Source organism: Vespa mandarinia, chromosome 1 (assembly GCF_050613455.1).
Source record: "Vespa mandarinia isolate Hongniang chromosome 1, ASM5061345v1, whole genome shotgun sequence".
Lineage (NCBI taxonomy): Eukaryota > Metazoa > Arthropoda > Insecta > Hymenoptera > Vespidae > Vespa > Vespa mandarinia.
The window spans coordinates 680,548-706,189 of NC_140810.1; the positions used below are offsets into that span (position 1 = coordinate 680,548).

General features: G+C 37.4%; 2 protein-coding genes across 8 annotated transcripts; one reads left to right on the forward strand and one right to left on the reverse strand.

Annotated features, from left to right (window-relative positions):
* Nucleotides 1-752: 752 nt before the first annotated feature.
* LOC118446093 (uncharacterized) lies at nucleotides 753-7,684 on the reverse strand. Of its 7 annotated transcripts, none has more exons than XM_085657075.1 (21): nucleotides 7,376-7,684; nucleotides 7,198-7,293; nucleotides 6,378-6,498; nucleotides 6,065-6,274; nucleotides 5,781-5,979; nucleotides 5,580-5,698; nucleotides 5,379-5,520; nucleotides 5,098-5,221; nucleotides 4,828-5,028; nucleotides 4,552-4,762; nucleotides 4,345-4,468; nucleotides 3,980-4,204; nucleotides 3,630-3,883; nucleotides 3,354-3,512; nucleotides 3,190-3,271; nucleotides 2,917-3,034; nucleotides 2,533-2,836; nucleotides 2,317-2,450; nucleotides 1,926-2,237; nucleotides 1,689-1,796; nucleotides 753-1,539 (listed from the first exon to the last, which is right to left on the reverse strand). In XM_085657075.1, the coding sequence occupies exons 2-21, from the start codon at nucleotides 7,258-7,260 to the stop codon at nucleotides 1,117-1,119; spliced, it is 3,633 nt and encodes a 1,210-aa protein (XP_085513201.1). In that variant the 5' UTR covers nucleotides 7,261-7,293; nucleotides 7,376-7,684; the 3' UTR covers nucleotides 753-1,116. The 7 variants fall into 7 exon arrangements, with proteins under 7 accessions (XP_085513201.1, XP_035732223.1, XP_035732222.1 ...); XM_035876330.2 differs by having other exon boundaries at nucleotides 3,399-3,512; nucleotides 3,980-4,208; nucleotides 4,349-4,468; nucleotides 7,376-7,683; XM_035876329.2 differs by having other exon boundaries at nucleotides 3,375-3,512; nucleotides 3,980-4,208; nucleotides 4,349-4,468; nucleotides 7,376-7,683.
* A 5,658-nt stretch (nucleotides 7,685-13,342) lies between these two features.
* On the forward strand, nucleotides 13,343-23,704 carry ltl (leucine-rich repeat-containing larval translucida). The gene is made up of 8 exons (XM_035876337.2): nucleotides 13,343-15,091; nucleotides 17,059-17,227; nucleotides 18,115-18,248; nucleotides 18,942-19,203; nucleotides 20,605-20,874; nucleotides 21,303-21,548; nucleotides 21,660-21,861; nucleotides 22,784-23,704. The coding sequence occupies exons 1-8, from the start codon at nucleotides 14,700-14,702 to the stop codon at nucleotides 23,002-23,004; spliced, it is 1,896 nt and encodes a 631-aa protein (XP_035732230.1). The 5' UTR covers nucleotides 13,343-14,699; the 3' UTR covers nucleotides 23,005-23,704.
* Nucleotides 23,705-25,642: the final 1,938 nt, after the last annotated feature.

Genomic DNA, 25,642 nt, shown 5'->3' on the forward strand with positions numbered 1-25,642 from the left:
TATGCATGATTGAAGATTATATGTTTAAGAAGAATTTTATATATATGTATATATATATATAATATATAGTATATATATAATATATACATATATATATAATATATATATATATATAAAATTATTGTAATAATTATTATGATAATGAAACTCTAATAATAATAATAATAATAATAATAATAATAATAATAATAATATTAATAATAATAATAATAATAATAATAATAATAATAATAATAATAATAATAATAATAATAATGATAATAATAATAATAATAATAATAATAATAATAATAATAATAATAATAATAATAATAATAATAATAATAATAATAATAATAATAATAATAATAATAATAATAATAATAATCATACTAATAAGAGGGATGACAATGAGAGTATTATGATAATAATTATAATTGGTACATCAGATGAATTTGCTACACCTACAATTGTATAAGATTCTAATCGATAATAACTTTAATTTTGTCATAATAACAATACTTCTAGCGAGAAAGTTATTTCACTATTAAAAATGTATTGATGATATTATATCGGTACGCTTACAAGATGTATTACATCTTAATGCTTAGAGTATAAAGGTAGAGCGATGGTAGCAAATTGACTATATACTCTTCCTCTTTTTGTTGTTGTTTAATGTCGCACAAATACAGCAATAATGTTTGAACATATTTACAAAATGAAAAAGCGCTTTACACACCTGTAAAATAATATTTAAAGAAATCCTTCTCTATAAAAAAAAAAAAAAAAAAAAAAAAAAAAAAAAAAAAAAAAAAAAAAAAAAAAAAAAAAAAAATAAAAAAAAAAAATAAAAAAAAAAAAATAAGAATGAAAATCTTTGTAAAATACTAGGTAATATTGAAACACCTTTATAATTTCAAATAAAATGTGATATTATACATTAACGAATCTTCGTCTTAGTCATAAGTAGATTTGAAATATTAACGTGACAGAGCTAATACAATGTGTTATAGTTTATATGGTTTTTTTTTTTTTTTTTTTTTTTTTTTTTTCGTGGTTATTGATTATTATGCTACCTAAGTCCTCCTAGATACTCTAAGTCACAAACACAGGCCATATGTATCTTCCTTTTTGTCATTACTTCGATGATCTTTCTTGATCTGAAAAATATTTAGTTGCATTCGGAAAGCGTAATGGATCTGGAAAGTCCGGGGTACCGTATCTGCGTGGATTTAAGCAGTCTCTGATAGCTTGACCAAAGGCACGCCTAACTCCAGGATCTGTTGCCACAGCAACGGCAGCCCCTTCGACTTCCTCGATACCAGCGCGACTAACGCCTTCTCTGACTAAACGTTCGACCGATGCAGTTATGGCCGAATGATTAGGGGTAGGACTGACTAATAATCGTGGTTTTTGTTGTTCGATAAGTTTGCGCCGTTTTGTTGGTAAACCACCTATGTATGCATCACTGAAAGTTGTTACGGCACCATTCGCCATTCCTTGCATCTGTAATTGTCGTCGTTGTCTTACTCCATCACGTGCGATTATAGGTATCCATTCCTACAATTATCATTTTAATCACCCCAAAGTAGAATTTTAATTCTCATCAAAGTTCTTTTTTTTTCTTTTCCTTTTATGTTTTTTTTTTCTTTTTTAAATTTGTTTTTTATTTTTAGCAAATTATTTATTTTTAGAATTTAATAGATTACCGAAGGTAATGCCTCGTGTCCTGGAAATGTTTCTGGAATATCTTCCCCTTCATCGGGTGCGGACGCTTCATTGTTAGACTTTTCTTCTACAGTTTCTGTTTCCATTGGCTGGGTCAATAAAAAAAAAAAAAAAAAAATAAAAAAAATAAAAAAAACACGAATTATTTTTTTCGTACTAACATCTTTTCATACGCATCTACAAAATGTTACTTTTATTATACAAGGTAAATAATTTACCTCATGTTGCGATTGTTGCTGTTGCTGTTGCGATTGCGATTGCGATTGCGATTGTTGTTGTTGTTGTTGTTGCTGTTGTTGTTGTTGTTGTTGCTGTTGCTGTGACTGTTCTTGCGTTGAACATGTCGATTCGTGCGATACCGTAGAAGATGACGATGTTGTTTGTGCATTAGTTTCTTTATATATGAGAAGTGGAAGAATTTCTGAATCCGGAGGTTGCGGAATACGTAGCGAGTAAGTGCGAAAGTGAACGATAAAACTATTCAACATCCATTGCCGAAAAGAGGGATTAACGGCACCCAACATATTGCACTAAAGGAATGGCAAAGGAATTATGGATATAAAATTATAATTACATTTATCTTTAAATAATATTATCATCATAACTAACCATACAACTGCAAGCAACAGCCTCTAAACCTGCTTGTCCTCCACGAAGAGAGTATCGAAGTACAGCGCACAATTGTCTTCCCAAATTATTTATGATAGTTAATGTCTCTTCTCCGAATCTTCTGTCGTCGATAGCTATGAATATATATTAATATTGTATACAAAAAAAAAAAATTTCATACGCTATATTTTATATGTATAGAAATAATGAACTAACCGACATCGAGTATTAGTCTCAACATGTCTTTGCAATGACGTGACAATAATGATTCGATCGTAGCACAAATGTCTATGGACGAACTATTTCTGCCACTGGCATCCTCTTCCCTTTCCAAAAGTTGCTGAAGATGTGGTCTGATTTGTAATATTAAACGTTCTACTACTTGATCTCGTTCTTCGGGCATAGACGAATTGTTCATGATCACGCAGCATAAAAATCTTAACGGTACTCGAAGCCTAGCGATCGGTCCCGATCTTCCACGTCTTAGTCGAATTAAATCTTCCAAAGTCATATAACGTGCCTAGAACAATATTACTTATATTATTCTAGGCACATAATTATTTTTTTTATTAATGCAACGATTTTTACATATATACTTACAATGAGCAAAGCAAGTTCAGCGAGTAAATTTTCTTCCGTAATATTTTCACGAGATTGTAGAGAGCCAATTTCTAATAAATTAGCAAGAGTTACATTTCCACCAACTACATTAGTACCCCTGTAATAAAATTATTTTTATGTAATTCTTTTTTCTCTTTCCCCCGCCCCCCCCACCTCTCTCTCTCTCTCTCTCTCTCTCTCTCTCTCTCTCTCTCTCTCTCTCTCTCTCTTTCTCTCTTTAATACGGTACATTTGAAAAGCAAGGAAACATACCCATCTCCCATGATTCCTATATGAATATTTCCACTGCCAACCATTTGCATTATATTTCCAAAGCTTTCCGGTAGATCAGGGCCTAAAGTAAAAAATATTTTCATTCACTATTATTATTACATTTGGTATGCGATATTGTTCGCATGAAAAGATTGGATTACTACTGTTACTGTTAATGCTTATACTGGTTTGTTGTTGTCCACTGGTACCTCCTAGCATTTGACGTAATAAGTTCGCCAAAGGATTATTTGCGGCACCTTGGCTCGATGTTGCTGAAGTTGTGCTCGTAGAACTAGCGGTACTGCTTGCGGTAGATGTTGTTGCTGTAAAATATAGAAACGAATTCAAATACTTTGTAGATATACATGAGTGAGTTTCTTTTTTTTTTTTTGTTTTTTTTTTTTGACATCACCTTTACCATACTTAATATACGTATTTACCCGTTTGCGCCTGAGGTTGAGTTTCTTGTGCAGGCGTTTGACTGGCTCGGGTAGATTGTGAAGTGGCCGTGACATTCGGTGTACTAGTTGGTGTACGACGTACATGATGAGAATTGCAAGGAAGAAAAGGATCAAATTCGAGTCCTTGACCCATGCTCATTCCAACACCAAGCGGGTGCGATGGATGGAAAACATGTGGACGTGAGGTACTGCGTGTTTGAGTTGCAGTAGTTGGATGAGTGCCTACATTACTTCTATATTGAAAAAATGTATTATTTAGCAATCATCAAAGTACAACGTACTCACGACTAAAACATAAATATTGAATACTTTACTATCATTGGCATTACCGAGCTTGTGTGCTTTGAGCAGCATTAGTAGATGTACTATCCACGGTTGCGGCAACCGTTTGTTGGACTCCTGATGAAGTCGTAGCTGTGGTGCGTGTTGTTATTGGAACAGTGGCTATACCACCTTGCGCCATATGTCCAGCGACTGCTTGCATCAAATTTCGTAAAAAGTCAGGCGTGGGTGCCGAACCCCAAGGAAATATGCCAGCACCATTTCCATTTGTTCTTCCTATCAATGATACGAAGTTTAGAAATGTCATATACATACATACATATATATATATATATATATATATATATATATATATATATGTATATCTATATATTAGCTTTGTAATTTTCCAAAAAGTATCTGTAAAAGATACATGCCAGCATTGTTATTATTATTGTTTTCACCAGTCTGATTTTGTTCGCTTCCCAAAGAAGCTTCCGTGTTACTATCAGGACTGACTTCCATCAATACTTCTACGTTGTTCGGCAAGTCGAACACTGCCACGGAAGAATGACTTTAATATTCTTATCCAACACGTACATTTTTTATTAAATACATGATTGTGTAAAGATAAAATTACCAAATTGCGATTGCGACGGTTCTTGCGGTCGCTGTTGTTCCGCCGGTTGAGATGGCGGTGTACTACTAGATTCTTGAGACTGATTATTATCCTCAGTTGTAACTTCGATCGATCCTGAAGCTACAACAATATCTGACGGTTGTTGTGCATTTGTGCTTTCTTCATTGCCATTATTATTATTTGCATTGCGACCGTGTAAACTGATATGAGCCTAAAAATCATATAGAATATAATTATCTGCACGTTATTAATATTTTTTTTTTGATTTATGCTCACCTCTACCTGGATCGGTACACCGGCTTGTACAATAGCGGAGTGTTGTATAATAATGGGCCGACATCTTAAATTTCTAGGTGGTTGCTGTCTCATATCAACGATTATATCGCTTAAAGCATGACACGAATGCGATATGTAATGTAAACATTCACTAACACCATCTACTATTCTTTGATTTTCTTCAACACCTTCTGGTCCAGCCTAATCAGTAATGATGTAAAATAATAAATATTTTTGATATTTATGAAATTTTCTTCTACGTTCACTTACTCCTGGAGGCAACGATGGATCAGCCAACATAAGTACACGGTAACGTTCGATGTACGGTCTTAAGCGATCTTGAGTACTCAACAATCTATCTAACAAGTATGCCATTTGTGGAGGTCGCGGCAACCTAATAAATATATAAATAGATAGATAGATAGATAGATAGATAGATAGATAGATAGATAGATAGATAGATAGATAGATAGATAGATAAATAAATAAATAAAATCATGAGTCTTTTTCGATATATTTCACGATACAACCAGTGAAAATATATGTCTTACTGAGCGTGCGGCCGTCTGTTATTTTGTCCACTCGCATTTAATGTTCCCTGTTGTTCACTTTGTGATTGCGCAGATGTTTCCATTTCAGCATCTTCTTGTGCCTCACTTGCAGTTCTTGCTTCATTAGCGTCATCATTGCTTCCTATATTAGATTTATCAAGTGTTAATACATTATATTTCCATGATTTATTACATTCTTACCCCTTAATAAGGTAACATTGCTGGCGCCAGAGGCAGAAATAACAACTCCTAATGCAGCTGTAACAGCTTCTGAAAGTCTAGTTCCAGCAGATTGTCGACCTTCTGCAGTTCTGAAAAGTCTACGCAAAGTTCCTTCTTTTATCAGGCAAGCATATCTATTTACAATAATTATTGATCAAAAATATTATTAAACGAACTTACTCTTCCTGATCCGTTTCTATTTCTTGTACTTGTATTTGCTGCGGTAATGGAGACTGATTATTCTCCGATGTATTTGGATGTAGAGGCGCTGTAGGATCGTCAAGACGATCCATTAATTCGTTCGCGCGATTCAGCATACGTTTTGCAACTATCAAACGGCTGTTTGATAGACTGTTACTTAATTGAGGCACAGGTAATCCTAATGTAATACAAATCAACGTTTTATTGCTGAATGTAAAATAAAAAAAGTTTATGTAAATATTAATGTGATGAGCATTACTGACCATGTCCTTCGACTATTTCAGCTGGTACAGACATAGCACCTAAATACATAGCATTTCCATGCATTTGAGCATGACTGAAACGATAATGGGGTCTCTGTTGATTTTGCCATCCTTGGCTTTGTTGTCCTTGACTTTGTCCACTGTCATTGTTTCTTTGTCCAGGTTGAGGCGGTGCACTTTGCACCAAATGTATAACCTTACCATTAACATCTACGAGCATAATATCATTTCGTTAGAATGACATCGATTGGATTTATCCAATGAATACATATTATCAATTATAAAATAAATATGTACATTAATAAAATCATACCATAATCATTTAATTTTTTTTCGTCTTGAAGAACTCTTCCGCAATAAATAAGTCTCTGTGAATCAGCTGGCACAGCTACAGATTCTGCTATATGCTCTTTAAATCTACGTACTGTTATTTGCTGTGGAATGCAAAGTAACATATTAAACACATCTATTCTAATGTATCACGCATTTCGAATGTTCTAGAAAAATTTCTACATTCGAAATTATTTAAGGGGGGACTGTTATGAACAATTCAGACCCAATATAATATCTACACTTTGTATTTATATATAATCTCTTATTATAAATAAATGTATGTAACATTATATGGAGTATAAGATGGAAGAGAGTAAAAAATCAATGAATAGATATAGCTCAGAATATTCTGTTATACAGAGGAGACCTTTGTCCATGTATTCATATACAATACAAAAGAAAAATGTCTTTACATCGAATATAATATATAATTGTTACTTGTTCGAGTAAAATAATAAAGAAAGGAGAAAAATTTGTTGATCAATATTTGTTCAGAGATAAATTATATAATTTTATTTTTTTTTCCTTTTTTCTTTTCTCTATCTTTTTTCTTTCTTCCTTTTTTAATCCAGCTTCTTAGATATGTCATAAATCGATAATTCCCTATGGTGGATAATTTCGAATCGATAAAATTAGTTTGGAGCATAATTCGTCGAACTAAAACTAGGCATATAGGAGAATGAAGATGATGGGGAAGGGTAGAGTAGGGGGAGGGGAGGGGAGGGAGAGGAGGGGGGAGGAGGGGGGGAGGAGAGGGGAGGAGCGTACGGCCATAAAAATATTATAGACAATAAACTTACGTCGTCTTCCAAGGAGAAGGCATGATTCTGCGAATCTAAAGTCTTTACCGTAAGGTCGATCATGATAGATCACAGCGTAGGACGAATGGGCTAATACTAAAACAATCAAACAATTTCTATTACGATGTTATCACGAGATTATCGACGTTTCCAAATCGAATAATAGTCTCCCACTCACGATGCAGAAAGAGATGCAGGTATAACGCGAGAAAAAGGATTTCACAAGAGTTAGCAACGATGTCGACTACCGCACTATGGATAATATTCAACGAAGAAAATTACAACGAAATTAATCGGAGAAATGGCTCCGTTTAATGACGACAGCACGCTAAGACCTATTCACACCGTCCTCATCGCATCGTTCGACTTATTCGAATGATGATATTTCTGGGTGTCGATATTTCACAGTAACGGGCAACACGACACACGTTATTCTACCCAGAATTCGCTTTACTATCGATACAAGGTGTGCCACCAACATAAACGGCTGGCATTCCCTATGCGAAGCCGTCCTCCTTTTTTTTTTTTCCCCTTTAGACTTCTTTTTTCCTTTCCCCTTTCTTCTTTACGTTAAAAAGCAGCGTCATCTATGTCTGCTGCGGCATTCCGATCGGCGTCATCAACCAGAGCTACGAAATAGATGAATGAGAACCACTGATCGATCCGAAGTTTCCTCAATATTTCACGAGATGGCGCTGGTTACACCGCGTGTCACCATGACTCTCTCTCTCTCTTTCTCTCTCTCTCTCTCTCCGTATCAATTTAAATCCCACGCCTCGCTTTTAGTGGTTTCATTTAAATTCCCATTGCGCGACGTAGATCGCGACGTGCGTAGATCAGCTGATTCGAAAACATTGTCGTGTATTAACGGCGACAAAAGGACGTAAGACACGGACTAAGGCGTGCAATTAGGAAAAGTACTGTCGTTGACGAGAAACATGGGACGCGCGTATATACCGGCGTTCCTAGCACGTCTAACGCATAATTATGCATAACACGAGATCTTAACGGTTGGTAGGTTGGTTGGTTGGTTGCTTACTTGCTTGCTTGCCTCTTTGATGAGTCGTTTGAGTTACGTTCGGTTGCATCGCGTTGCATTGCATTGCCTGGTTAATGTTTATTTTTTGTCGTTGACGAACGTAGAAATAATAACGTGAAGAGAGTACGCGGATCGCGATAAGAACCCTTAGCAAAATACCGTTCCGACGACGCGTCGCCTTCTCCATAAATGCTAATTAAGTATAATCTAACAACTCCTAAGTCCATTGATCGAATACATATTAAATTATATTAATTGACGTTCTACGACGAATTACAAATTATCGCGTTATCTCGTTCGTATGTATACGATTTGCAACAATGCTTAAGCGCGAAGAGGGGCAGGGGAGGGGGGGGGGAGGATAGGGGATTCGCGTACTCGTAGAAATAAGTAAGAGTGAAGTATTTAGACGATAAGTCGATAATTTTCTAAAGGAGACGATGAATCTCCGCGTTCGATTATCGATTATCGTTTTCGATTCAATATTATTTTATCTTTTCTTGTTCTCGTTTTTTTCCTTTTTTTTCCTGTTTTTTTTTTTCGGAAAGAAATGTCAGGAAGGGAGGACGACTTGGATGGGACGTTTCTGAATTTCCTGGATAAGTTGGCGCCTTCGGTGACCTCCTTAATGACCGTGCTCGAGGAAGGCACGCGTTTAACTGGCGCAATGCTTGCTGAGAGAGAGAGAGAGAGAGAGAGAGAGCTTTGCTCGGTGGGTGCTCCTCCCGCTCGTAAATTAATCCGCGAGGGATCAAGGCCCCGCGAGTAACAATGAACTTTTGGTGCCCTCATCGCGTCGCGTCGTCGCGAACAAATTCAATGTCGTCGAATCGCCGACGAATCGCTTACGTTATTTCTGTGTACGTTCATACATGTGCTCGCCGAGTATTTCTCTACGAATAAGTTCTCTCTCTCTCTCTCTCTCTCTCTCTCTCTCTCTCTTTCTCTTTCTTTCTTTCTGGTACGTTTTAGGAATAGAAAAATAAAAAGAAGCGAACGAGCGCGAGGTTCGAATTTTTGATGAAAGAATGCAACTTACCGATGCATCGTACGCGTCTACGAAAACAGCCGACCTCGAGACGCTTCGATCTCGCGTGAGATTCATACTGGGGATGAAAAAAACGAGAGGAAGAGAGAGAGAGAGAGAGAGAGAGAGAGAGAAAGAACTCCCGGCGATCGCATTATTCAGATTAGGGCATCGACTGAGAAACGGCTGCGCGGATATGCGAGAAGAAGCGTGTTCTATCTCTCTCTCTCTCTCTCTTTCTCTTACACGCATGCAGTGAGGAGACGTGCGTACACATTTGTATCGGTGGAAGATAATGCGTCTGATCGTGCACAAGCGAAGAATGTTAATGGTGCTTCGGTTTTGTATGCAGGAAGTGACGGCCGTCTCTCGTGTCGTGTAGCGGGGCCTGGCGCCCGGTGTCCGCTCGGAAAAAAGGCCCCTAACGTGCGTGCGATAAAGAGGGAGAAAGAAAGAGAAAGAGAGAAAGAGAGAGAGAGGGAGAGAGCGGAGTATGAAAAATTGACGGATTCACCCGTAGCCACGAACCGCGGAGAGCGGCGGCAGTAAGTTGCACTTTTAAATCTCATCGTAAACACGCGTCTATAGTGGCTCTCATGTTCGAACGATATTATTTTAAGGGATGTAAAGCGATCGATTTGATACCATACGATAATTTGTTGTAAAGTACATTAATAAAATTTCTTCGTCGATAATTAGAAATTTAAACGACGACAATAATTGATTAACCATGTCGGTTTAATTATAGGAGACAATTTTCATCGATCGATTTATAGATTCTCGTAAATATAAGCTTGGCAAAGAATGCCGGAAATGATCGATGGGAAATAATAAAATAGTAAATGAAAAATATAACGATAAGTCGGGAGTTTATATGGATGGTTGTGTACAAAAGACCACGTGCGTGACGCGCCAAACTTTTGGCCGGTAGCTCGAGAACATATGCCATATACATATATACATACATACATACATACATATATATATATATATGTATTCTAATTCGCTACCGGTCTTTCTCGCCTCCCTCTTCATCGTTTCTCCTCCGTTTAAGGCCCCGTTCCTCGGGCCTGTTCTCTCCTCCTCATCGTCATCGTCGTATTTCTTTAACGACAAGAAAACGAGAAGTTCGCGTGCGTGTCTTGCTAGCTATGCAAAACGCAGAAAGATATCCAGGAGAGCAGCAGCACCAGCAACAGGCCGAGGGAGAAACGATATTAACCGCATCGAAAAGAGGAGCAAGAGGAAAAAGACGAGCGAGCGAAGAGGACGATGGTGTTCGCGTGTCGGTGGTGTTGCCACTGCTGGAGAATCCGTGTCTCGGTGAAGGTGGCTCTGTGTGTGCGTTGGCGCCAGGTCGCATTCTCGCATTCGTTAACCAACACATCGAAGCCGTTAAACTTCTCCCCTTCTCTCCATCTTTCTGCCGTGCTCGCGATCAAGTAGCTCGTGCCTTGTTCCTCTCGACGAGAGCTCCTTCTTCTTTTTCTTTTTCTCCTCCTTCCCCTTCTCTCTCTCTCTCTCTCTCTCTCTCTTTCTCTCTGTCTCTCACCATCCTCCATGTAGAGATATTAAGAGGAGCCACGGCTCCCGAATTTGCCAAGCGCGGGACGACGGTATCTCGATTTGTCCTCGTCTCGTTTGCACACCGCAGGTACGTGGCGAAACGACCGGTTTCTTCCTACGGTGCGTCCGACGCATCGATGTTTCGGCATGCAAAGTGTCCCCAAAGCGAACAGACAGAGAGATGGGATCGCCTTTGGAAGGAGCGAACGGAGGGTGGCTAAGAGATCCCTTTACGGATAAAAATTTTGTCAACAAAACGAGGATGCGAATTGTGTCACGTCTTTATTATTACGAATTTCATTTGTAGAACGTCACTTACGATACTATTTGTCTTTATATACCTAAGAAAATTTACTTTCGAAATATTTGTTGCTTTTCTTAAGAAAAAAAAGAAAAAAAAGAAAAAGAAAAAAGAAAAAAACAACAGGAAATATTTACATACCCATTTACTTATTTACGTTTTTTGTCATTTTCGGACCATCCGATATATTAGTTGCGAAAAGACAAGAGTAAAATATGTTCGTCAGTGAATATCGTTCTATCTCGAACGATCGAGCAAAAGTCGTGTCGTTGAGACACGACGCGTCACCGAGTCCGACACCTACCTAAATCTATAGCCGCGCGCTCTTAATAGCTACATCCGTCCGTCGTGACGCGGTTGACATCCGTAAAGATTGGAGTAGTAGCATCGTGACGAAGATGACGACGAAGACGACGACGAAGAACCGAACCCGGCATTCCAAAGGAGCTCACGTCGGTTCGTCCACCTCGAAATCCGTTCGCGTCCTATCCTCGTTTTTCATTCGTTCTTAGTTGACGCCTCAAAAAATACCAGAGCCGACTAACCGAAAAGCGAAATCATTTTTTCATTTCTTTCCTTCTTTTTTTCTTGTCTTTTTTTTCCCCTTTATTTATTTCTTTACTTATTCATCTCCCTTCTTATTTCTTTTCCTTTACACTTGAATTAACCGGCATTCGTAGGTAAGAATTCAGGACAGGGACAAGGCGACTTACCTGCGACAGAAATGGAGCATCGTACTTAGATTCGACAGGAAGCGAAATAAAAAGAAAAAAGAAAGTGAGAGAGAGAGAGAGAGAGAGAAGAGCCACTAATGACTTCCTGGCACAGGCGACGTCTCCCATCGAACTTTATTTATGGTTTTCAGGGCACTGTGAGCGCATACCGTGTGCGTGGCGCTTACCTTCAAGCTTTCTCTTTCTCTTTCTCTCTCTCTTTCTCTTCCCCTTCCCATCTCTTTCTCTAGACTAGAATGCAGAGATCTCATAATCGTACTTCTCGTAGTATTTGCCTTTCTAATTTTTTTTCTTGAATAATTATGTAGAAATGAAAGAGAGGAAGAGAGAGAGAGAGAAAGAGAGAAAAGAAAATTCATGTCAAAAAAATTTACTGTCACATTGACAGGTGCAATTTAAAAATGATAATAATCATCGAATAACATGAGGTGTGTTCCGTCAGTAAATTCTTCCGCTTTGACTCGTAACCATATATCAAAAGGTCAAGTATCTATCTAATCTCACGAACGTCCTCTTCGAGAAACAACCAATGAAGCTACCAACGAAGCACGTGATGCTCGTATTTCCTTCCTGAATAGAAGAGAACGAGAGAGAGAGAGAGAGAGAGAGAGAAAGGGGGGGAGAAAAAGAGAGAAAAAGATGCTCGAATAAGATTGCTTCTCTTTTGAAAAAAAAAAAAAGGAAAAGAAAAAGAAAAAAGAAATTGGTTATCAGGAATTCCTGACGATTAACGATTTTCTTCCGGCAAAAGTCGATGTAATATCGAATAAATATTGAAGAAACGATTGAACTGATTTTCATTCAAATGAAATAGACAATTATTAAAGGAGAGGAAAGGAGAGGAAGATTGACACTAAGTGAGACCTAAAGAGAGAGAGAGAGAGAGAGAGAACGAGAATAGTTGAGGAAATTATCTGGTATTTTCTACACGGACCATGTAGTCAGCCGAAGCAAAGGTCAAAAGTTGAGCAACGCTCTTGTTATCGGTGTAAACACCGCGTTCGCATTTGCAACGATGCGATCGACGTTTTTCGCACGATCAACGAATTCTTTGGGAAGGTAGGAACGATCGAAGAAAATGATAAATGGCAGGTCTATGAAATAGATATTAAAAAGAAAGAAAAAAAGAAAAAAAAAAGTGAAAAGAAAATGACATATCTTTTTCTCTCTCTTTATCTCACTTTTTTTTTTCCTTTTTTTTTTCTTTTTTAAGAGGAGATCTCCGACGAAAGGATCGGATCTCGTAGGCCTTTCTTAAAGACTCGATTGACGGAAGACGGAATCTGCGGTTAGGACAACGCGGACATCCATCTGTATCTCTCTGTCTTTCTCTCTTTTTCTTCGTCTCTTTGTAAGCAGCACGGCTACCGAGTACGCGCTCGAGCCAAGGCGAGAGGAATAGAGTGGGAGAAAGACGGATAAGAGAACGAGACGAGGTCCAACGGAGGAGGACAGAGTAGGCCGGACTCGTCGTGAAGCAAGAGAGAGAGAGAGAGAGAGAGAGAGAGTGAGAGAGATAAAAGGAAAAAGATAGAAGACACTGGGTGCTAAGAAGAGAGAAAGAAAGAGCACGCATAACATACGGTCCATAAGTGTGTAGAGTCCTGCGAGGAGGAAAAGTAGAAGGAAGCAACGGCACAGGCACAAAAGTAGTGGTAGTAATAGTAATAGTAGTCGTAGTCGTAATAGTAGTACTAGTAGCAGCAGCAGTAGCAACAAAAGCAGCGGTAGAAGCAGAAGTAACGAAGAAGAAGGAGGAAGAGGAGGAGGAGAAGAAGAAGAAGTCCGAGAGCGTTACCTCCCGGAGGCGCGGCGCCGACGACGTTTGCGACTATAAGTAAGTCTCGCGCGTCGCGTCGCGGCTTAATGCCATAGCCGCGTCCGTGGCGCCAAGAGGAGGGCCCCCTGGCGACGATAAGCCTTCTTGCTTGTCCGTCGCGAACAGAGAAAAAAAAGAGACAGAGAGAAAGAAAGAGACAGAGAGAGAGAGAGAGAGAGAGAGAGAGAGAGAGAGAGAGAGAGAGAGAGAGAGAAAGAGAGAGAGAGGGAGACAACGGGTAGCTTTCACCCGCGTTTTTGAGCAGAGCGTTATATACCCCGCGCGGGTTGTGGATCGCGACAGTGTAGATAATAGCGTGGACTAGTGCCGGTGGTGCATGTCTGGCTTGTCCAGTTAACGCAGTGTGTCCGCGACAGTCAATGTGATTGTCAGTGATCTCCGTTCTTTTTATCTTTCATTTCGGTGTTAAATCGTTAATCGTGCTTTGTGTGTCATTGCATCGATTTCTCTTTTTATATTGTTATTATAGGAGAAGAAGAAGAAGAAGAAGAAGAAATAAAAGGAAAAGGATTAGACAAGGATAACATCGTTAAAAGAAAGATAAAAGAATCCTTTGGTGCTTGCCCTTTGTCATAAAGTTACCCTTTTCCAATTGGACGGTAAACTACTAGATCGAAGAGGGAGGTTTACGAGCTTTGAGTGATTCGACAAGGTACCCTCTCTATTAATCGCAAGGAAGTAAGCTTTCTCAGGATAGTAAGAGGAGGAAAAAGACGAAGAAGAAAAAGAAGAGGAAGAAGAAGAAAAGTAAAAAGAGGAGGATAAAGTAGGAGTGCTTTGAGAGATAATCGTGTTGTTCTTTTTCATTGTTTTCCTTTTTCCCTACTTCCAATTTCTTCTTCCTTTCCTTTCTCCTTTACTTTCTTCCTTTCCTTATAACTTTCTTTTTTCTTTCTTCACTACGTTTCGCGACAGTTGAACGAAGTCGTTTGTACCGCACGCGCGTGTCTCGTCCTCGGTCTCCCGCGAAGAAGACAGATATATACGTATATATCATGTCGGGGCTGCTTTACACGCTTCTCGGACTCGCCGCGAGTACGAGCCTCCACTGTGCCGTCAGGCGCGAAATCAGTCCGTGCACCTGCCGACAAGAGGAGTTCTCCAGTCCCGTTATCAATCCGGCTCAGGCCACGGCCAATGCCGGCAACAATGCTCCTCCAGCGCCTCCTCCTCCCCATCACGGAGGACACGGGGAACGCATCGAGGTCGTCTGCGAACGTATGGACTCCTTCGGGCAACTAGCTGATGCCCTTAGAGGGAAGTTCACCGCCGAACAACAAATCATCCTAAGAGTTTCTCATTCCAATCTCAGGGATATATCACGGCACGATTTCAAGGAGCTAAGAATGTCCATAACCAGGCTCGAACTAAATCACGATCATCTCGAGTGAGTTTGATAATTTTTATTTCCAATAAGATTAACCATTGTTATCAATTATTTTTTCTTCTTCTTCCTCCTTAACGAGACCCCCGCGAAATTTAATTCTTTATCGCGAGAAAATTGATCGATTTATCGATATGATTTCGAAATAATTAATCGATTGACCAATCGATTAATCACAACCTCGTTTCGTGCTATCTCTCTTATCGTTTAATCGTGAGAAATGTTTTTCACTAATATGTGAATATTTATCGATCTTTTTTAACCGATTGAAATCCGATTGATCTCATATCCGTGCGTACTTGATCGAATCGTCCCGAAGATTCTCTCTCTCTCTCTCTCTCTCTCTCTCTCTCTCTCTCTCTCTCTCTCTCTCTTTCTCTATCACGCGTTTGACGTTTGACGCGTGCGATATCATTCCTTCCAGATCACCCTTTCCCATAACTTCGACTAACATTTTTCGTCAGCTGTGTTTCATCCAAATGCGATAACAACGATGACATTAGTATTTCTATATTATTTAACAGAAGGAATTCACGCGTGTTCACGAATATGATACGCATGTTGATAAAAGGAGTCTACTATCATTGCAAAATATCGTCGGCTATAATTTCGGACGTTGATTGGATGATGTTTCCATATAAACCAAAAGACATCATTATCGGTTGTCCTAATTTATCGAAAACAAAATAATATAATTGAATCGTTGCATGGAATCCCATAAAAAAGAAAAAAAAAAGAAAAAAAAAGAAAAAATAAAGACAAGGAGTAAAAGTAAAATAAGAAAAAAAAAAAAGAAAAGAAAGAAAACAAAAAAGAAAATAGATTTGTCGTCTGTCTGCTTCATGCGCGATATCCCTGAATTTTCTCGTTTCTTAGAAAAAATGATTCTTCGGATTTTTTTCCGAGCAACACAAAGGACGTGTACCGGTCTTCCTTGATTATCCTGCCGTGCATACCACGAGAAACGAAGGAAAATGAGAGTCCTTGAAATGCGGACGATCTTCGAGAAGGCGCGTTCTCACGAGCTAAGAAACATAGAGAAACACGAACGTAAGAATGGAGTCTCTTAATCGTTGACCTTTTCGAAAGAGTTATCTCGGGAAGCCCTGCATTTATCATCTTGCAATAATTAAATAACGAAACGCTCCGCGAGCCAACGTTAAGTGAATAATCCTATGATAGTAATCGTACCCCCTTTTCGCAACAACCCATCTTCTACGTATGTATTTGTACTGCGATTTTTCGACTCTCGATTAAAAGCAATTCATTTCAATTTTAATTTCTCCGAGATGAAGATGATTGAGATAATTGAAAATTTACGTCATTCGTTTTTTCCTTTGACGATTAAAGTCAACTTTAATCAATCCTAAACTCACTTTAATCGCTAATCCTCTTGTTTACGTACAGATAAAACAAAATACAAAAATAAAGAAAAAAATGAAGAAGAAAACAAAAAAAACAAAAAAAAAAAGAAAAAGAAAGAAAGAAAGAAAGAAAGAAAGAAGAAGAAAAAATACGAAGACAAAAAAAAATAAAAGAAAAAATTGAAATAAGATTACGAAAAGATACGAGAAGATATATGCCTCCGCGATGTAAAGATTTCTAAGCGACATTACGTTTGCATATTGTTCATTGATTCAAAGAAGCCACGTGTTTCTCAGTACAAGTTTGCGTGTGTGCGAGTGAATACACATATATGCGTGCGTGCTCGCGCGCAAGAACCGAAGATAACGTTATCAAAAGGAGATGCCTTTCCAGCTTCTCTCTTAAAGAAAATTTCGATTTTGCTTATCGCTAACTTATCTCTAAGGATTAACACCCGAACGTAACGTTAAAAAAAAAAAAAAAAGAAAAGAAAAAGAAAAAGAAAAAGAAAAAAGAAAAAAAGAAAAAAGAAAATAAAAGAAAAAAGAAATAAAAAGTAGCTGCATTTCAACGATTAACTATTATATTTATTATTTATTTTAAAGGATCGTTGATGGGGACGTTTTTGCCGGTTTGGGACGGACACAATATTTGAGTCTTGCCGATAACGATGTACCAGCGATACCGAGACACATTTTATCGCATCTTTCGTTACTGAGGACTCTGGATCTTAGCAGAAATCGGATTAGTCGTATCGATCTTGATGATTTTAAGGTAAGCAATAACGACATGATCAATTTTTCCCTTTCGATTTCTACGTATCGATCATCGATTACAAGCGAAAGATAATCGTTTTTCCTTGTTCACGTGAGTGATGCATCGAAAAGAAAAAAGAAAAAAGAAAAAATGGAAAAAAAAAAAAAGAAAAACAATTTGAAAGAAAATACAATGTGTTTTTCGAAGAAACAGACGGAATATGCATAATGTATGCTTCGCACGCACACGTGTGACGATTCACGTGCAGCGAATTATCGCGAGAACGTTAAAAGCCGCTCGACGATTCGCGATTTTAACTAAGCGAGCAAAATAATTTCTAACGAGTGCCTCGTGCCTCGGATGCACGTTTCTTTTCTTTCTTTTCTTTCTCTCTCTCTCTCTCTCTCTTCCCTTTCATTGACGTCAGAAGCAAAGAAGAGAAGACAGACGAAAGGAAGTACGAGTTGTGAAAGGGGAACCTCAAGAAAGTATCAATTTGCACTCGGACGACGTACTTCCTTCCTTTTCTCTTTCTTTTTTTTTTTCTTTTTTTATTTTTTTTTTTTTTCTTTTTTATTCGAAAATCTTACGACGAATTTAATCGAGCTCTCTTTCGTGAAAAAAGATTCGATAGAAAGATGTAACAAGAACATGGTTCTCGCTAAACGATAACCTTCTCTCGTGAAATTCGATCTTTGCGAAATGAGTTACGGACTTTTATGGTAATTATACAAATATATGCCCGAACATTAAAGGGAAAAAAAAAAAAAAAAAAAAAAAAAAAAATCATTCATCGATATCTGTCTTAACGTTTATCATTAATTAGATCCAAACGACAAAGTTAATTGTCGTTAATGTTGTTTCGAAATAGATAACACAATCGTCGATTATTCTTCTTATTGCAGTATAATCCGACGTTGCAGCATCTGTCGATGGCAGGAAATGCGATTTCCGAGATGGTGCCAGGTTCATTGCCACCGTTGGTCAAACATCTTCATGTGGGCCGAAACCGGCTTCACACTTTGAATCGCACTTTACGGTAAGAAAAATCTTTCCCTCGTTCTATTATGACAATCATCCCTTTTTCCCCTAAGAAATCTCTCCCTCGTTCTATTATGACAATCATCCCTTCTCACGGAATGAGAAATAATAATAACGTGAGAAAGAGAGGGGAGAGATAAGATCAGGTAAAACGGGTCTCTCTCGGTCGTAAAAATATTTTCACGTTTTGATCGAGGTACAATGATGTTTACCATTCTCGTACCTCACCACTTATCTAATTGGCTTTATTTATTCATCATTCATCATCGACAACGTTACGACTGAACTCTTTGCTCGACTCAAACGATTAAGACTACGGCTGTTCACGAGAGAGAGAGAGAGAGAGAGAGAGAGAGAGAGAGAGAGAGAGAGAGAAATACAATTAAATTCTTGTAGAGTAGTAATCATGTGTGTGCGTGTATGTGTGTGTGTGTTGAAATCTTATCGGATTATTGAATGAAAAAACGTAAGACCGAAAAAATATTATTTTCGATGGAGACATAAATTAAAAAAGAAAAAAAAAGAAAAAGGGAAAAAAAAGAGAAAAAAGGAGAAAGAGAGAGACACAATCACTTTCCCTCGCAACGCGCAGAGAGGCAAAAAAAAAAAAAAAAGAAAAAGAGAAAGAAAGAATGAAAGAAGAAAAAAGAAAAGAAAAAATCCAAATGAAATATGTCTTCACGTTTCGCAGGGATCTGAATCAGCTCGAATGGTTGCTCGTAAATTCGAACGAGCTCACATCGTTGGACGGCGAATTACCGTCCTCGGGGCACAATTTAAAAATGCTCTACGCCGTGGACAACAAGCTGACTCATCTACCGATAGAGTTTCGATATCTTCACCGTTTGGAATCCCTTTTCCTTCAGCACAATAAGATTCGTAGCTTGAACGGAGCTTTACAAAAGGCACGGCGTCTGAAGTTCCTCGAGCTTTCCTACAACGATTTGCAGGAGGTAATTTTTAAATATCCATAAACTATTATGCACTCTTTTATTTCTCTCTTGAATGCGCTTTCAACGATGAATCACGATTAAAATGCATTATTTCCTTTTCTTTTTTCTTCTTTTTTTTTTTCCCCCCATTTCATTTCATCATAATCGATTCTCATAATCGAAACTTTCTCGAGTGCAACGTAACGTGTGAACAAAAAAAGAAAAAAAAGAAAAGAAAAGAAAAGAAAAGAAAAGAAAAAAGAAAAGAAAAGAAAAAGAAAGAAAGAAAAAGGACGAAAGAAAGAAAAAGAAAAAAAAGCTTCGCTGTATGTTTTATTAGTTAGAAGAAGAGTAGCCGCCCTCAGGGCGTCGTATCGAGCACGCGCGGATACATGCGAGAAGTCGTACTCGTGTGAAGCGTGTTGTACATACACGTGTCTCTCTCTTTCTTTCTCTCTCTCTCTCTCTCTCTCTCTCTCTTTTTCTTTCTCTCTCTTTCACACACACTCTTTCTCCTTCTGTCGCACGCAGCATCTCAGCCGCAGCATCTCTGCTATATACAGTATATAGCAAGGGACTCGCGCGGAGGCGTCTCTAGAGCGTGCCGTGCATTAAGTCAATTACCGCAACGTAACATAATTATTATGCCGAGTAGTTCCGTCGCGCAGATTAAAGCTTCATTCGAGCGGACGTTTATCGGATAAATTCTTCCTCTCAGCCCCCGTTCGAGATCGGCTTATCTCTAGAAAGCGATTCTTAAGGGGCTTCGATCTCGACGTTTACGATTATTTATCGTGACGCGAGCTTATACGATGTTCTTCTATCTCTTTCCCTCTCCCTCTCTCTCTCTCTCTCACTCACTTTTCCTTTATTTCTCTTTTTTTCTTTTATTTTTTTATTTTTATGGGAGTTAGAACAAAAAGAGATTACATACACCACGTAGATGCATTCGTCATTGAAAGAGAGAGAGAGAGAGAGAGAGAGAGAGAGAAAGAGAGAAAACTTTCATTCTTTTATCTGAATCGTCGCGACACGCCGATCATCGTCGATCGTACGTACTCTCGTGTGTTTTTCCGCGTGTAAATGCAAAGAGAGTTCCAATCTGAGAGAGGAGCTTATCGTCGTTTGAACGTCGTTTCAAATGGAGCGAGACTCGATGACGACCATTGAGTTCTCCCGACGATTCATTGACTCTTCTCTTCTTCTTTTTTCTTTTTTTTTTTTTTTTTTTTTTTTATATATATATATATATCTTTTTCTCTTATGTTTTAGATTTGTTTAAGAAAACTACTTTGAAATGATTATTATTACTGTAAAATTGATTAAATAGGAGAGAGAGAGAGAGTAATTTTGTGTTTATTAATTAATAAAATAAGACTTGTGTTAAGTTCATAGAAAATACTTTAAATGTTTACACTTCAGCTGAACGAAGAGGACTTCGTGGAAGTTGAGATGCTGGAAGATCTCGAGCTTGGACATAACTCTTTGAAATCTCTTGGTGGTACTAACGAAGATGGAAGCGGGGCTAATAGTGCCCTTTACCCTCTCAGGTCTCTCAAATGCCTGAACTTGACGCACAACGAGCTACGAGAGTTCTCATTCGCTTCGTTGCGTGGTTTGCGTGAGCTACGATTACTCGATCTTTCCGATAATAGAATAGCTCGATTACGTAGAGGAAGAACACCATCGGAGGTGAGCAACCATTCGTTTCTATGCACGATTCTATTATAATAATTCTAAAAAATACCTTAAAAAATATTTAAGTATAAATTAATTTTAAGATTATATATATATATCATTTTTTAATTTACGACAACAATTTCTTTGTCCCAACGAATATAAAAACGTAGGAATGAAATGCCATCATAAATTTCATATATAATCCTACAATTTATAAAAGCATTGACGTTTATTAATTAATATATGCTATTATACATTACTCTAATACATATACATATATATATATATATATATATATATATATATATATAATCCTAAAAGTTCAATAGAGTTTGTTATACTATCATCCTTGTGATATTTTAGAATTAAAAAAAAAAAAAAGAAAAAAGAAAACATAATAAAAAAATATCGAATTGAAAAGATCGATTGAATCTTCGTAGAATTTGGTCGAAGAGGAAGGTGACGAGATGGCAGGTGGTAATATTCAGGACATACGACTACAACATAACGAGCTTAGGAGTTTAGAAGGTTCTCTATTCGTCGGTATGAAGGAACTTCAAAGACTCAATCTCAGTCACAATGCGTTAGGTCCAATGATTGCTCTTCGTGATCTTCGTGGTCTCGATCGTCTTCGTGTTCTCGATCTATCTCACAATGAGCTCATCACGCTCGAGGACACTTCTGAGGTAAGAGAATCAACATATCGTCGATAGTTTTCGTTAAATTTTCTTTTTTCTTTTTTTTTTTTTTTTCAAATAAATTTCATTCAATTAACTCGAAACTTTTATAAAACTCAGACGTGGCTGCCTGCATTGGAAGAATTAAATGCTTCGCATAATCGTTTGATTACGCTCTCTGGCCGAGATTTCCGCGGTTTTCCTGTATTATGTTCGGCAGACGTCAGCGCGAATCGGATACGAACGCTGATGCCGGAATTAGTTGCGAATACTCGTTGTACCATTCACGGTGTCCCAGATGTCCTTCGTATATACCTTCAAGGTGAGTCATTTTTTATTGTTATTTCATTCGAAGTGAGCTAACAAGATAAACGTGGATAATTTATATATTGATCCCTCTTCTTTTTTTCTTTTTTTTTTTTTTTAATCGTCTTCAACTGAGACGCTTTTAAAATCGACTCGATAAAAAAATTCGAAAAATCATGATCTTCGTTCAATTGTCTTTTCACCCTTACAATGATTAGATCAGTCGACACGCATCTACTGAATGGGCGCCAGTATGTAATTAATAAACACGTCGTTGAGTTGGACGAAGGAAAAAGAAATGGGTGGGAAAGACAGAGGGAGAGAAAGAGAGAAAGGGAGAAAGAAAGAGAGAGAGAGAGAGAGAGAGAGAAAGAGAGAGAAAGAGAGAGCGAGGACGAGTGACGGCAGAAAATAAATTATTCCCTGATAGCAGCGTGATTCCGTTTGGCGCCCGAGCGAGACGTACATACATTATTTGTTACAACGAGTTACATTTATCGCGATAACCCCCCATTCGTGGCGCCATCTCGCATTATTTATTGTATCGTACGTGGCCGATCGTGCTTGTTATTATTGTTTAATACAGTAGTCGCGTAGCTGTTATCACGACCCTTCCACGTTATCTCAACTAGTCTCGATATTTTTCGGACTCCTCTCTCTCTCTTTCGTTTTTTTTTTTTTTTGTCGTTATACTAATATAAATTCTCATCATTGATCTTTCATCCTAAGAGTTTGCATAATGCAAGGTCCAAAACGTGCACAATAAAAAAATGGTAATATTTTCCTCAGGAATCGAACGAGATCGATCTAATCTATGTTATTAAAGTCCATATTATTTAGACATTAAAAATGATCGAGTAGACATAACGAACCACGACTTTGTTGATAGAATGGAAATATGATAATCGATAGAAAATTTGTTTAATTTTTCGTTACAGACAATCCGGTATTATGCGATGCTGGTCTGGCCGATCTAACGGTTGCCCTCGAAGTGAATCATGCAAAAGTTTACGGAGTGGCAAATAATTGTCCAACAACGACATCGTCAATGCCAATCGAATCAACGTCATCTTTACCACCCTTACCACCAACACTTTTATTGGCAGCTGCCGCGGCAGCCTCGGGGGCTAATGTTTCTTTTGCCGCGACCCTCGAATAAGTACTTCTCAATGAGAGGGCTAAACTTGGTCGAACCGGAGTAAGTCAATAAAAAGAAGCGAGTTTGTCGCCTCGAAGGAGTTACTCGGTGTGCTTCTTCCGTACCTGGAAGACACGAAGGAAAGTGTCTCAAGTTGTTCGTTCGGAACGATAGAACTAACAGAATAATTTCGCATATCGTCGAAATAATCAAAGATCCATTCTGGTTAGTCAACTCAATCATGCCTAAAGACGAAGAGAGAGATTTCGTCTTCGGCTATTCCGATATTATCTACTTGTTAGCTCGAGGAAAAAAAATCGATGAAATTAATGTCCCTTCGATGACATACATTTATGTACATATGTACGCGACTAAGATCGGTGAGATCTCCTTTTTGATAGCAAACTTATTCTCGAAAGTGTGCATATCATAATACGATAATATGTGTAATATAACATCGTCTAGTTGACGAGAGAGAGAGAGAGAGAGAGAGAGAGAGAGAGAGAGAGAGAGAACGAGAGAGAGAGAGAGAGAGAAAGAGATAGAACTGCTTCTTGTATACTGTTCTAATGTATATAACTTTGAAGCTTTTTGTTAATCAATGAACGCTTTTGAAAGACGCTGTTATATGTCACCGATTATAGTAGAAACAGTCGCGGATCACGTAATAGAGTCCGTTAATAGAGAATTTTATTGTTTTAATGGACATATTTATTTTTTTTCTTTCTTTTTTTTTCTTTTTTTTTCTTTAATTAATTAATTAATTAATTATTATTATTATTATTATTATTATTATTATTAATATTATTATTATTATTATTATTATTATTATTATTATTATTATTATTATTATTATTATTATTATTATTATTATTATTATACCGTCCGGCTGGTAATTTCGAAATTATCGATCCTTTATTTTTCTTATTATCTATGCAAAATATAAGCTGATGAAAGATCGCGGTTTTATAGAGACAAAAATAAACGATTAATGATCATTAGTCTCGGTTGAACGATAGACAACGTTATTGTATTCAATGTAAATAACTTCTTTAATACATGTATACTTCTTAGATGTGTTGTGTTGTAATGAACGCGTTTTTCGTTATAGTAGATTTACGTTATCGTTTCGCCGTTAATCGAAGTTATAGCTTTATTCTAAAAATTCCATAATCGAAAAAGAACATGCGTTACCAACGATAAATATTAACGAACGTGGCACAAAACTCGATAAATAGATTGACGAGCACAGCTAAATTCTATTTAATAAACACTTCAACGATTCATTATAATTGTATACATTTTGACGTATTTATATGGAATAGCCTGTTCATCCAATAGTAAATTCATTCAATACATGTTAGTAAGGAAAATTGTGGGAGAATAGATGTTAATGACCGACGATCTAATAACTTGATTAGACGATATAATTAATAGATTTTTGAGGGGGGGGAAAAAAATCTAAATCGATAATCTCTGCACGAATCTCAACGTTATTAGATCGTTAGTTAGTATTGTATTAATAATGTACCACGTACGATGTGATTACCTAGCGTGTTAATTCGAAATTAATCTTTTAATGAGCCAACCTACGATGATTCTCTTGTAATAACAAATCGTGCAACTCGTTCGAAATGTTTTTTTTTTTTTCTTCTTACTAAAATATCTTTTGTTAACTCTCAGTGTTTGATTTATGGTTTAAATCGCGTCGCCTGCTAGGTTTTAATCGTATCACACATGGTCATGGTACCGTGCAAATACGGCTGTCATTCTACGTAGTAGTAAATCATCGATTCCCATCGACCAAACTTCGATCCATAATTAATTTCTTCGATAGCCGAGCAAACGATTGGCCCACGGGTCAATGGAGCAAATGAAATCTGTTAGCTTACGCTCTGCTCAAGATATAGGCTGATTGGCAGTGGGCGATCAATTGACCCTCTCGTTAACTAGTGCCAATAGGGATGAATTGTTATAAGTTCGTCTCCTTGCATACATGATACATTGGCCCTTTCCGAGTAACGCGATTTCTTAAATCGCGATAAGAATAAGATTTTTCTTACACGTTATCGATACTTGGACCGGCACTGAACAAATAAATCTAATGACAAATTCAATGATAGAAACTCAATTTTAATCTAATGTTTCTTATACGTCATTTTAACAAATCGATATCATTTGCAAACGTATCCATTAACACAAGTCATTTAATATAATTGCCTCCAGCCTCGTATGGCTTGAAATTTAATTCTACGTCTATTACTATTACCTATAGTATTTTTAAACACAGAAATTGTAATTAAGAAAGACACAGAGAAGTCATAAAGCAGCTATTAGTATAAACATTTGTTATATGTAGAAAACAGCCGTTAGCGCCGACTGCTAGCTAAATTAGCTAGAACTCAAAATCGAGATAATTTAATTCCTAAGTATTTTAAATTAGCTAATTTTATGGGTGCTACGTAAGGATATAAGAGAATTCATGATTTTAATTTACCATAGATTTTATTTCAACGTAAAGAATATTTCCAGACGAGAGACCTATTCTTTTTTTTTTTTCTCTCTCTTTTTTCTAATTATCTACTTGCACACGAATCTTTATTCACTTGTATAAATAAATAGTATAGCACCCATAATACGGATGTAAAACTTGACTATA